The 12,700-nt window shown below is 46.3% G+C and overlaps 1 protein-coding gene across 1 annotated transcript in view; it reads right to left on the reverse strand.

Annotated features, from left to right (window-relative positions):
• Nucleotides 1-7,718: 7,718 nt before the first annotated feature.
• The window catches only part of mtor (mechanistic target of rapamycin kinase), a 90,189-nt gene continuing 85,207 nt past the window's right edge, over nucleotides 7,719-12,700 (reverse strand). Inside the window, 11 exon segments of the mRNA XM_071515916.1 lie at nucleotides 7,719-8,266; nucleotides 8,581-8,686; nucleotides 9,175-9,255; nucleotides 9,551-9,631; nucleotides 9,730-9,795; nucleotides 9,979-10,114; nucleotides 10,652-10,726; nucleotides 10,805-10,877; nucleotides 10,991-11,073; nucleotides 11,699-11,821; nucleotides 12,458-12,605. Of these exon segments, the coding sequence (XP_071372017.1) occupies nucleotides 8,251-8,266; nucleotides 8,581-8,686; nucleotides 9,175-9,255; nucleotides 9,551-9,631; nucleotides 9,730-9,795; nucleotides 9,979-10,114; nucleotides 10,652-10,726; nucleotides 10,805-10,877; nucleotides 10,991-11,073; nucleotides 11,699-11,821; nucleotides 12,458-12,605 (988 nt within the window). The 3' untranslated portion in view covers nucleotides 7,719-8,250.

Genomic DNA, 12,700 nt, shown 5'->3' on the forward strand with positions numbered 1-12,700 from the left:
GGAGGGGGGCGGGTGGAGAGGAAAAAAGCTCCAGGGAGAGGACAGAGATGGAGTTCAAAAAAAGACAGGAGGTAGACTGAATGAAAAGAGCTAGAGAGAGAGAGTGGAGTAAAGACGCAGAAAAAAGTGTGTCAAAGCCAAGGGACTGCTCTTTCGAGAACTCTCTGGACGTCCTGGCGGGGCAACCGCTCCCCTGTCAGGTCCACCTCCCCCCCACCCTCCCCGGACAAGGCCTGCTTGTCACGTTAATGGCCTGGAAGGAAGACCGTGTCACTTTATCACCTCCGCCGCACCGCCAACACGGCCGTGGCTTTTGTCTTTCCCGGCTCCCTCTCCGCTCCACAACTCCCTGGAAGTGACTAATTGATCCTGGGAGACGGGGGGCTTTTTGTGTCTCGGGGGCTGATGAACAATGCGGGGAAGAAGCCGCTGATAAAGGGGAAAAAAAGAGAAAGGGAGAGAGAGGAGAATGTGCAAGCGGATAATGTAGCCTACTGTCTGCTGCAGTGCTATCTCATTTCCCGGCACAAAAGTAACATCGCCACTTTGTAAATGAAAGTCAGTCAGGCAAAAGATGCCCCTCGCGCTCCGCCGGCCCCCTTTTTTGAGATAATGGCCGCTCGCACATTATTTCTCTAGTCACAAGATTGAGTCAAAAAGCAGCGTGTGGGTAGTAAATGAAATCCATTCAACCGCGCACGCGTCTCATGTATCCAACCCTCAAAGCGTTCCGAAGTATTCTCTCAGGAATGGGTACAGGAGAAGAAGTCGCGGGCCTGTATTCTGTAACCGCCGTCCTATCACTTGACTCCAAATCTCTATACTAGGGATGGGACAATACCGTATTTCCGTAAGCCGGGTCTCCGATAATGGCCGCGGCCGTGGTCGACACAAACAAATAAAGGCTGGCCCCAAATACAGGCCGGGGAAAAAAAACAAAGGAAAAAACAACAGTGGATATCGGTAAACTCCTGGTGCCTGTTATATAATGTAACTGTAGTTTGTAGTAACGTACAAGTGCCACAAGATGGCGGTATGCCACAAGACAGCTCGGCCGGCGGAAGTCTCTGGAGCGTGCCGTCGTCGATTACCGTAATTATCGGTAATTGCAGTAACAAAAAAACGGATACCTAACGAACCCCAACAGAAGCAGATCAGAAAAAAAGGAGGCTTCGTACTAAAATATGAGCAAATATACTTATCAAACAGAGGGAATTAGAAATAAAGGCCTGTCTCTAATATAAGCCTGCTTCCAATAAAGGCCTGGTACCCTCTGCAGTTGAGGTAAATAAAGGCCCGGGCCAATATTAGAGGAAACATGGTATATCAAAATTCAATATATCACGATACAGAAATGTGACAATAGGTATCGTGGGGCAGAAAAATTAATGGCGATATTAGCTCCATTTTATTCTGCTGTAGTAATCACAAATGAGACGGCTTGCCCACCAGAACTTTACAAGATCTCTGTTGAAATTATATTATATTATATATTATATTGCACTTTGTAATGACATTTTTAAATTGTTGTTTACATTCTAGCAAGCCAGTGCCATCGCTAGAAAGGTCTGTGACTCAGAAATCAACATAATTCTGCACAGTCAGACTTTGTCGTCATTGAACTTTTATTTATTACACCGTATCGTGCTTATATGGAATCGTGAACCCTGTATCGCGTATCGTATTGTGAAATAAGCATATTGTCCCGTCCCTACTCTATACTCATCGCCCCCTGGATCCAGTCCCTTCGCATGTCTGAATCTTACTATCGTTTACTCATCTGCCCCGGGACGTGCAACGAGCGGGGGTAAAAGAAAACGCTCGAGCAAAAGAAAAGGCAGCAAAGATTCAAGGAAGACGAGGTGGTTAAAGGCCAGTGAGCGCCGGTGGATATCAGCCAAGAGAACAGAAGGGAGGAAACCTATCTAAAAAGGAGGCGAGAATCCCCCCCTCCACCTCCTCCCATCCTCCAACAGCTCTGGCCTTGTCAGATATGGTTATGCTTATTAGAGACACAGGCGAGGGGGGTCACTGCACCAGCACGCCTTAGAACATCGCTACACGCAGGCTACGATAAGAATAGTGCACTGAATCATCGCTTACAGTGCGGTTGTGTGTATGGATGATGATGCGCGGTGGATGAATTGGAGATAAGGCCAGGGAACTGTACGGGCCGGACAGGGCTACTGTACCGCACGCTGTGTGTGTGTGTGTAAATCCATTTGACTCATGACTCAAGGATCCTTCGAAAGGCTGAATTACATGTAAGAGGCGTTTAAGTCCCTCTCCTCATTTCCCTTCTTCTAGGGACTCAAAAGCCCTTCCAGAACGATTCAGTCAAACGTGAATGGGTAGGGTCGAGACACGCAATAAGCTTGTTTTAGATTGCCGCATAATGAATGGGACATTTCCTATGGGACGCCGCTCGGGTGGCGACAATTCAATGACTTGACACCGGAGCGACTTTTTACATAACAATAACTATTGAATGTTGTTTTTACCCCGTTCAAGCTGAGCCTGAAGTGCTGCGTTAGAGGAACGCTGATTGGGCCGGGCTGCAGCTAACCCCAGGAGCAAGTCCATCACGATTGAAGATCCGAGAGAAAGCAAACATCCGACCAACCCGCCGAAAAACAATGTCTTTCCCCCCCTCTCTTCCTCTACCCCCCTTTTTTCCATTTTCTCACAGTACCCCCGTCCCGTCTCATCCCCCCCCCCCCCCTCCTCGCTCCCTCCTTTCACACCCTAATCGTTGAGACTTATAGAAAAATCAATTTCCACTCCCCCGTGGAGAGGCCCAATGTTTCACCGCCGCGTCTGATTGATGACGCGCAGACACCATCTCACACCCCGCCGCTTTTTATCGCGCCGCAGCGTTGGTCACCATTCAGCGCATTTTTATGGCAAATAATAACAGGCGACGTAATGGCCGTTCCCTCCGGTGAGTAAATCTAAGCGCCGAGACAAGAGGATGGGCCACCACGACAGCTGGAGGACGGTCCCGCGTCAACAAGTTACTTAGGCTGAATGATTGGGTACATGGCTGTGAAGGGCTCGGGCAATTCAACAGCCAGACGACTGAAGGCTGTTTCTTAGATGGGTGCCATCCAATCGGAGCTCCCAGTTCTTAGCGTGACGACAATGTCCGTTGCTTCAATACTGGAGAGCCTTCACTAAGGCCAAGCCAGCTACTAATCTGTACCAAATGGACTATCATCAACAATGCATTGGAAGGAGCATCCTTGTGGTTCAGTTTGAGACCTGTAAAACTTCATATTTTTCATTTTTCATACTTAAAATGATATATTTAGGCCTTAAGTTGAGATCGTTTAAAACAATAGGAGAACTTTTCAGGACCTGCGGACTCCATACTTGAGACTACCTAGGTTTGAAGCCCAGCTCATGTAGTCTGATCTCTCTGCCTGCTGATTCTGTTGATTGTACCTGAAAATAAAGGAAGATGAGGAGAGTGACTGCCCAATTTCTCTCTCTCTCTCTCAAAGTCAGTAGTCCTTTAAGCTGTGAAGATGTACACACATGCAATGGAATGAATGCAGTTGGTGGCTGAAATATTGTCATAGTACTTCCTGATCCAAGGATGTAATGAGACAAAATTGACGTCTATTAGCTCTTGACCCTGTTTAGATGGCATGTAAACATGTTAGAAACATGTTATCCAATACAGCAGAAATGCAACAAGAATCTCACATTGAATACCGGCAGCTGTTGTGGCCGCTGAAACAAACACAATGTTTTAACAATCTTTATTTATCCAGGGAAGGCTTTTGCTGAACATGCACATTCATTCACACAGTCAGATACAGTCACACCTACTGTACCACCGAGCGAGCTCCGCCGCAGCAAATATCAGGTCACTTTGTGGTCAGACGCCCGTGTAACCGTGTCAAGTTCAGAATAATATTATCAGCCTCGCAGCCTCGTTCTCTGAGAAACTGTCAAGCCAAAGCGTAGCCTCTTGTTTGTTACCTCTGCCCCGCAGCACTTTAGTACAGTGTACAGAGTACATGGATGACTCAGTGTCCAGGCTCAGGGCTAATGGAAACCTTTAGCTCCCCCGGCACGGTGCCTCAGACCACACAGGGACACGTAACCGGTAATAAGACATGCCGGCGGGAGGGTAAATGTTGGCTGGTACACTAGGGTCAGGTCCTGGATGGTGAGTCAGTTGTACTGTACTGTATATAAGAGTGATGATACAACTGAAGTCATACAGAGACAAACAGATACAAGAAGCTGCATTTAGGGCTTGCTGCGATATCTTAAAACAGTGGTTCTAAATGTTATTTCCTAGATAAGAAAACCATAAGAAAAGATGCACCTTAAGGTTGCACTCATCAAGGTATTTTTTGTAAAAATATCTTACTGGGCTAAATCACAAAGTGGGGCAGTAGAGAAGAGTGTCTCATTGCCTCCAATTAAATTGCCGTAGATTCACCCTATTTGCCCAAATTAAATGCTGGTGTTAGCTATAAACAGGCACAAGTGACAAGTGAAAGCTGGACTCACCAACGTTAGATCTTTTCCTCTCTCGTCTCGTTGGTATTCTTTGGTGTAAAGCATCACAGACTAGGCCGGGTTGGTAATCATGAGCGTGCTGTGTGCAGTTTACTAACATCACTGGGTGTTGAAGTTACATTTTTTTCCAAACAGTTACCTCTTGCTGCCATTTGGGGCTTCATTTTAAAAAAAAATTAGCTCAGCTCCTCCCTTGCTGTTTAAAAGCGGAGCTCACCCCCTTCCATTCCTGAAGAAAAATCGCGTAATGACGGAATCGATGAAGCGAGCACGTAAACTTGTCAAGCTAGTAAACTTGCTACCTACCTCTTCACTTGTCGTTGTGGGACATGTGACCTTCAGCAGGAGAAAAATCGGGCAAAGTCTGACTGGTAACTGGCGACACTTCTCTGCAGGTACGTTTAGCTTAGCTATTAGCCTTTATGCATGGTCCTTCTCTAGCTTTGTCCTTTGGGGCCTCCATAGTCCAGTAGCTTTGCTGTGCTTTATTTACAAATGTGTTGCGATTTCCGTCACCCTCTAGTGGTCAGAAACGCTTATTTCAGCTTTAATCTCATCCTTGTTTAGCCTGCAGCTATTTGTGTTTACCTCAACACTTGACATAGCCAGTGGTGTTGACTGCAGCTGAATACAATAGATTTTTATTTTTCCATGTTCAGAATTCATGTTTTCAAATGTTCTGCTCAATTTCTGTGGTATTTTAACAAAGTGACTGTACATGACCTAATCAAACTGTCCCAAAATTTGCTATTGACATTCGCCATACAGATGAAAACAAAAACAAACTAAAAGTCACTGACCATACATACATTTCTGACATCTCGGCTCCGGGGTATACTAGCAGGCAGGGTAAACAAGGCTGGAGCTGGCGGGAGTGCGTGTTTGAAGCGTCCTTAGAGAGCGCTGGATCTCAGGCGGGCTAAACTGCTGTCAAGTTCATCGATACTGGCTTTACACCACAGTGCACAAAGACAGCCCGGGCCCCGGCTGCGGGGCCCCCGCTTTAAACACTCCAGAGCCCGCTATCGAACTCTGGCCGTCAATATCGCCTGTGTCTCTCTCGCTCTCTCTCTTCACAGCTGTTTGCCATGCCAGAGAGAAGAGTTGGAGGAGGGAGGTAGGGGGATAATACGAGCCTATACATGGTGAGTCAAAGTGTTTTTCTCATAACCACAGGGAGGCACAGGAGAGGCACTGTGAGTTTGGGCAAGTTTTCGGTGAAGTACTCAGTTTGGAGAGTGTTTCCAGCTAGCATTGGGCAGACGTACCGCAGCAGTGCTGGACCCATTTGCAGTCTGACAACTTGAATCCTGCAGTGAGACACACTGGAGAAGCATTCTCAACAATGTGATACCATTGATTGATGACTATGTGCGTCACAAATGCTTTAAGAAGGTGAGAGTTTGAAAAATTGAAGGCGCTCGTTGCGTAAGGAGACCATTTAACTCCTCGTTTGGCGTAGGCTGCCTTCCTCTTGGGGAGTCTGTTTGTGTGAAGATAAGTAGACCGCAGAACAATAAGGGGCGTCAAGGATGTAAAATCTCAAGTTGGAGGGAGAGAGAGAGAGAGAGAGAAAGAGAGAGAGAGAGAGAAATGAGACGCTTTTGCTAGGAAATTGAAATCTCGTCCGCAGGGCAAACGTGCGCATTAGTTTGTGTGACTAAACTCCAGACATCGAGCACTTATGAAATCTCTAGACGTGCCGAAAAAGCCAAAGGAGTGGAATAACATCCAGCGGGTAGCTCTTGTGGAGGGAGACGTGCTTAAGGATGGAGGACGAGATAACAGGCTGGAGGAACAGGCTGGCGTCCCATAGGAGAGGGTGGGGAGGTGGGGGCTGTACTCCTGAACGTGCCGCTGTAATCCCATCAGTCCTCATGTCGTGGCTCAAGGTGCCTGGCCTGGGTGGCCTCGTGCCGACAGCCTTAAGGCCTGATGGAGCGTGGGCCGCCGCGTCCCCCCCGCTCCCCCCCACCGGCCTCCACCGCCGAGCCCCTTCACCTTCCATCACTTAGGGCGCATCGTCTCCCGGCGAGTATCATTCCTCACCGCCGACTCAGCTCCACGCGGGCGGCCTCCCTCTCTCCCTCTCTCTCTCCGCGGCCTCCCGGACCCATCTCCACAGTCGGTAAACAGCTAAATCCCTCTCCCGATCGATGGAGCCTATTTAACTTGAGCTATTGACTCGCCTGCCCCTCAACAGACTTGAGAGGCTGAAAAAATACAAACAAATTAGACGAGGCGAGAAAGAACAACAGGAACGGTGGCGCAGACTATGAAAAGTCGCATTTTCAATAATGAGCTTTTCAGGAGGGGGGCGGGGGGGAGAAAAGGAAGAGTGACACAGAGAGAGAGAGAGAGGGGGGGGGGGGGAAAGGAAGCGAGAAAGGAGAGCGAGAGGAAAAACAGAGGAGGAATCGATCGATGTGAACAGATAATCGCCGGGGCTCTGTCCCGATGTGTAAAGAGTGTGACATTGCAGAGGTGGCCGCGCCGGGGAAGAGATCAATTGGCTGCTTTTTGTTGCTCCGTAATCCTTAACTATCTATAAGTAATTAACCTTCAGAGGAGAATGCAGGGAACAAATAAAGGGAGAAATCAGAGGGGGAATAGCAATGAGCCGAGCCGAGGCAGAAGCTGACCAGATTACAGCTGAGGAAACCAGATTTATAGCTCGCCGCCGCCTCTGCGATCCGATTCGGTTTTTTATTCCTGCCAATGACTACATTTGCTGTAAACGATTGCGTTTCCTTGCGGTCTTACTAATGAAGATAAATATAGATTGTAGATGATGTTAGAACTAGCAATTTCATCTCATTTCAAGAGTGCGTGTTCAAAATCCTTAGTATTTTTTATTTTTTTGTTTTTAGAGGAGGATCCAGTCTCATCTCATCATCTCTGGCCTGATGGCTGCATCCTCTTCCAAAGCGTTTTGCTGAGAATATGGAGGAGGAGTTTGTTATTAGGAGTCATAGTGCCCTCTATGGGTGCTAGCAGAAAAACAAAAAGGGAGGGATGCATCCCTGCTTTTCAACAGGAATCCTATCTGATCCAAAAAAACAGGATTTTTCATTTCTGTATCATAATTAAGCCCCTTTGACAATCTTTTGAACTAGTTCAGTGAAATTAACAATCTGTATAGTCAAAGAACACAAGGCAGTCATTTGTAGTATCTTTACAGGATTTAATGGCACACAAATGCCCATACAGTACATTATGACCATCTCAAATCAAAGTCCCTCATTTGTATTCAATCATGAGTAACCTTCAAAGAACGTTTAAGTTAGTAAAAGGCATACAATATGTTATTCAAATTTGTCACATTAATACACAATAATACAATTGACTGGTGGGTTTCTGAGAAGCATACAGGGTGCGAAGTAAGAAATTGGATTACTTGATACAATATGGCCACTGTAGAAAGCATTTAGCAAATAACAATGACGTAAAAAGCAAGTCCTTCCTCATCAAGACAGTGACTTAAATTATGTGAAATTATGATAATCAGGTAAAAACAGCTCTTCAGGTACTTCCTCATAAACTTAAAAAAAAAAAAAAAAGCCCATGACAAACCGAAATCCTCTAACAAAGGCTAGCCTTGTGACTTGTAAGTACCTTTTCAGAGCATACCTGGTCGGCTACAGTGCCTTTTCATGGTTTGTCAGTGAGAGAGACTGGCTGTCAAGTGTAACCTTTGCTGCCAGAGAAGGTCCTTCACCAAAATGGACACCTGCAGGGAGGGAAAAGAGCAGCTTATTCACCAAAGTCTAGCAAACCGCTGTTATCCATCTGTTGCTGCTTTGCTCATCCTTTTGTTAGGTCGAAACCAGTGATGTAGTGGTAAATGATCTATGTGATGATTTTACATCTTCAAGATTTATGTCAGCCTAAAAAGGTGGGAAACCAACCCTCCACTTACATTTACCCTCCACTACATCCCTGGGCTAAATACAAGACTAGAGAGTTGACTGGAGCAGAAAAGGAAGCTGTCTGATGCAAGCAACAGCCAGCAGGCAGCTGAAAGGTATTAGTAATGACACTGACCATCCGATGTAGCACTGGCACAGGTTTTCGTGCGACGTGGCTTGCTTGATGAGGAGCTCCACCTGCGTCGGCACGTCCAGCGTCTCGTCGTGAGAAAAGTCTCGGCCTGGAGGGAACAGACTCCCATCAAAACTGACGGCATGCCTTTGACATTTTCAATTTTTAGCATTTTCTCCACCGGGTACTTTATTCAAACCGGTGGGTTCTGTTAAGCTAACGGCGCTGACTGATTTCACGAAGGTATTTGGAAAAAGTGCTACCAAGCCTTTTTTTTGGGGTGGCTGAGGAAGATATGGAGAGACCGTTCCTCTGCATTATGATAAGTGACTGGTGAAGAAAAATGCCTATAATATTGTGTGACTGAGGAGGATGTGAGTTTGAAACATTTTTTGGACAGCACTTCTGCACTAGAGCACCTATGAACATCTGAAATGAACAATAAAATCTTCATTTCAGAATAAGGAATTTTAACAATGCTATCAAAACATTTTTAGGGTAGCTGTATAGAATCCTATCACCTACATTATGATGTGCTTGGTGAAGAAAACTAAAATACAATATGTCTTCAGGTTTGACTTGTGCTGAGGAGCGTACCTGTGAGTTTGTCCCGCACCCTGTTGATAATCTGGATAGCTTTCTTGTTGAGCGCCTCGGGTTGCACCAAGCCATCTCCAACTGAGAAAAAAACAAACAAACACACACGTGGTTAGTGAGTGTCTCCAGGCACGAAACGGCTATCAACATCATAAGACGTGGCAAGCGTGACTGTGCCGTCTCCGGCCAAAACCCCTTCACAGCTGAACGAAAGGGAAGTGGACTTAAGTGCCGGCTTACGACGGCGCAACAATCGCGGCGTTCATTTGTGACGGCGAGAGAGCTCCGTGTTGCCGCGGCGTCACAAATACAGAAAAATAAAATGATATTTCGACAAATTAGCCATGAAATGGCAAGTGAAAGCCGGCAAACTCACTGAAGGAGTGAATGGATTCAGGCACTGTGGTTCCCGGTTTCTTGTGGGTGCTCTCTCCGAGGTCGATTCCTTCCAGAGCCTCTGCAGAGGACGCAGTACAGAGAAGACACATTGAGACACATTCCTATAATTCTCATTAGATTAAATGGAAGCAGAATGGCCACAGATTGCAGACTAACCCACTGACTGTCCAGCGGTGTAGGAGTCTGTTCTGGTGCGGGAGCGCTTGTTGCCTTTGGTATTCGCTGTAGGTGAAACAGGTAAGGTGTGTGAGAACATGTAGATTCTTGCTTGATAGGTAAGCCAGTAAGTGACAAATATCTTTCCTTGGTCATTCTTGAAATGAGCATGATATATGATGCAAATAACTTGCTCCATACATGAAAAGTGAGAGATATACTGAGTGTGAACAGCTGATGATCCCTTACTGTCCATGAGCCTCCAGTTGAGCAGCGGGTCGTAGACGAAGGCCTCCAGCACGGCCATGACGCTGTCCCGGTGCTCCCTCAGCACCTCCATGACCGTGTGGCACGTGATGCGGTAGTTACCGTCCAGCCCCGTCACCTAACAGACAACCACACACACACACACACACAACGATCACATCACTGTGAATGATGCATTTTCTTGTTAACCTCACAACAGTAAAGGTCAATTGGGCTCGCTGAAAATGTAAAGTCTCTACTCTTTTTTAACTTAAATTCTTGATTTTTTTTTACTGAAATAAATGGTGGAGAGTGAGTAGTGGCATCTGATGGTAAAATTGTAAACCCTTTGAAAAGATAAACAATCACCTTAAGTATTTAAGTGTTTATTGAGACAACAGGGAAGCTGAGACGGAGACAGAATAGGGGAGATGCAGGACAAGAAACTCTGGCAGGATTTGATGAAAGGCCAGTGGAGGAATATACACGGCTCCTGAGGGGGGGGACTTAACCACCCGGCTGACTCTGGAACAAGCCGAACTCATTACAGTCCCTCTCTTCCTACCCTGTTCACTTTTGTAACCTCTCAAGCTGAAGCGAGCACACTTCCAAGCTGCTTTCAGCCGGCCCACGCATTCCCTCCTTTTCTTGGTGTGTATTGCAGGATGGCGCCTACCTCCATGGCGTTGGTCAGCATTCTCGTCAGCCTGAACGGGATCTTTTCAGGGAATTTCTCTCTGGTCATGGCGACCTGTTGAGGATTGTAAAAGAAGCTCAGTCTCAGATACCTTTAAACCGGGATCTATCGAAAAAAGGAAGCGCCTCTCACCTCGAAACAGTCTCCGAAGTCGATGTGGAGGATCTTGCCGCTCAGCCGGTCCAACATCAAGTTGGATGGATGCCTAAGGACAAATGGAAATACCGTCTCCCCATTAACCTCTCGATATTATTAACAACCCGGTGTAAACGATGCATCACAGGGCTTGTGAAATCCTTTTTTGGCAGAGACGCTCACCTGTCGCCCAGACCCAGGATGTAGCCCACCATTGACATCACAGCCAGGGAGCGAGTGTAATTGGTCCTCCTGTCAAACCACACCTGGTGGGGGAAATAACATCTGGATTATGCAGCCTCTACTGACAAATGTACAGTATATGGCAGAGCACAGCAGAAAAGCACAGGAATCACTGGTAGGGTGTTCGATTCATCTTTCCAGACACTTCAGCTGCGTGAGGTAAATAAGGGGCTTGTCACATATTTCCAAAAATCATGAAGGTCTGCTTTGTCAGTTGGACTCGGGGGAACCCAGAGAACTGATTCTCGAGGGTAAATTAGTGTCATTTTCCTATTATTTCAGGCAATATGTAGCACAATGAGAGATTGCACTGAGAAACTGGGTATTCTAAACACATGCTTCCCTCTCCCCACTATGGCACCCCCCATTATAGAAAATCATTTGACCATTCTGCAACAAATCGGATGAAAATTTTGTCCAAAATGACAGTTTCCAGGCAAAATGCCTCTCATATGCCAGTCCTTGGATTAATAATTTATTGTTCTGAATTGCAAATTGGTACTTTCTATGAAAAACGTTTAAGCGTTTCCAAATTAGAACACTCTTGAGCACCAACCACTGAGATGTGAGGATGGGTGCTGCTGAAGAAGCTCAAGTGAACTCCATCATTCTTTCCCTGTGCAAACGGAGTGGAACAGAGCGTCGTACCTCGGAGCTGGGGCTCTTGAGCCACAGCAGCTTGGCGAGGTCGTCTCCGGCTGTGTTGTTGACGGCGTGTTCGAACACCTCCACCTTCTCCATCAGCGTCAGGTGGTCGTAGTCCGGGGCCATCTGGAATCCACAAACGCAAAGCACGCATAAATGTACAGACATACACCATGGCACAAGTTTCATCAAGTTGAATTTAAGATTTTAGTACCTTTTTAATGCCAGTTAGAACAAAATATAGAACATTTTTAAGACTTCTACAAGTGGATATAAGACCTAAAATGCTACATTTAACTGTATTTAAAGCCTTGAGTTTAGATAATATATGTAAAGACGTTGTAAGACTTTTTCATAACCTTCAGACACACACTCTCAAACACTATAATCTATCCTTGTCTCCTTCTCCCAGCTTCCTCATTTTTCAGCTTAGACTGATCGATCGACTGATCTACTTAACGCCTTGCTATCGTGGATGCTCAAGTAGAACATCATTAGTAAATGGAAAATGGTCAAAACCGTGGCAACACTGTTGGCACATTGGCACCAACAATGGGTCATTTGCAGGCATACAGGCTCATTTACACATGGGCTGCCAGTTAACAGATAGCTTCATCAGAAAGGATTCAGTAGTGTGATCTTTTCAAACTTCTTACTACTGTATAGCTAATTGAGCTTCTTCACCCAAATAGAGAGATTGGTGCTCGAACAATGGGAGCAAAAACTCATTCGACGGATGTTAGTGGTTGGGGTGGTCCTGACCCTGAGCATGATGCGATGTTCAATGTTGAGTAGGATCTTCTTCTTCTCCCTGTAGTCTCTGATGAGGGCGTGCAGGGTGTCACAGTGGGGCACCCAGCCAATCAGGCCCGAGTTGGTCGACAGGGGGATCACCGCGTAGCGCTGGATGCTGGCGAATGCAGACACACACACACACACACATATACACTTAACTGTTATGCATTCAATAGTTCAACTGTGAAACTATGTGTCCATGCCGGTGAG

The sequence above is a fragment of the Centroberyx affinis genome, unplaced genomic scaffold (assembly GCF_046629955.1).
Source record: "Centroberyx affinis isolate AG114_WGS23_722 - 3 ecotype Tasmania unplaced genomic scaffold, CSIRO-AGI_Caff_v1 ptg000379l_1, whole genome shotgun sequence".
Lineage (NCBI taxonomy): Eukaryota > Metazoa > Chordata > Actinopteri > Beryciformes > Berycidae > Centroberyx > Centroberyx affinis.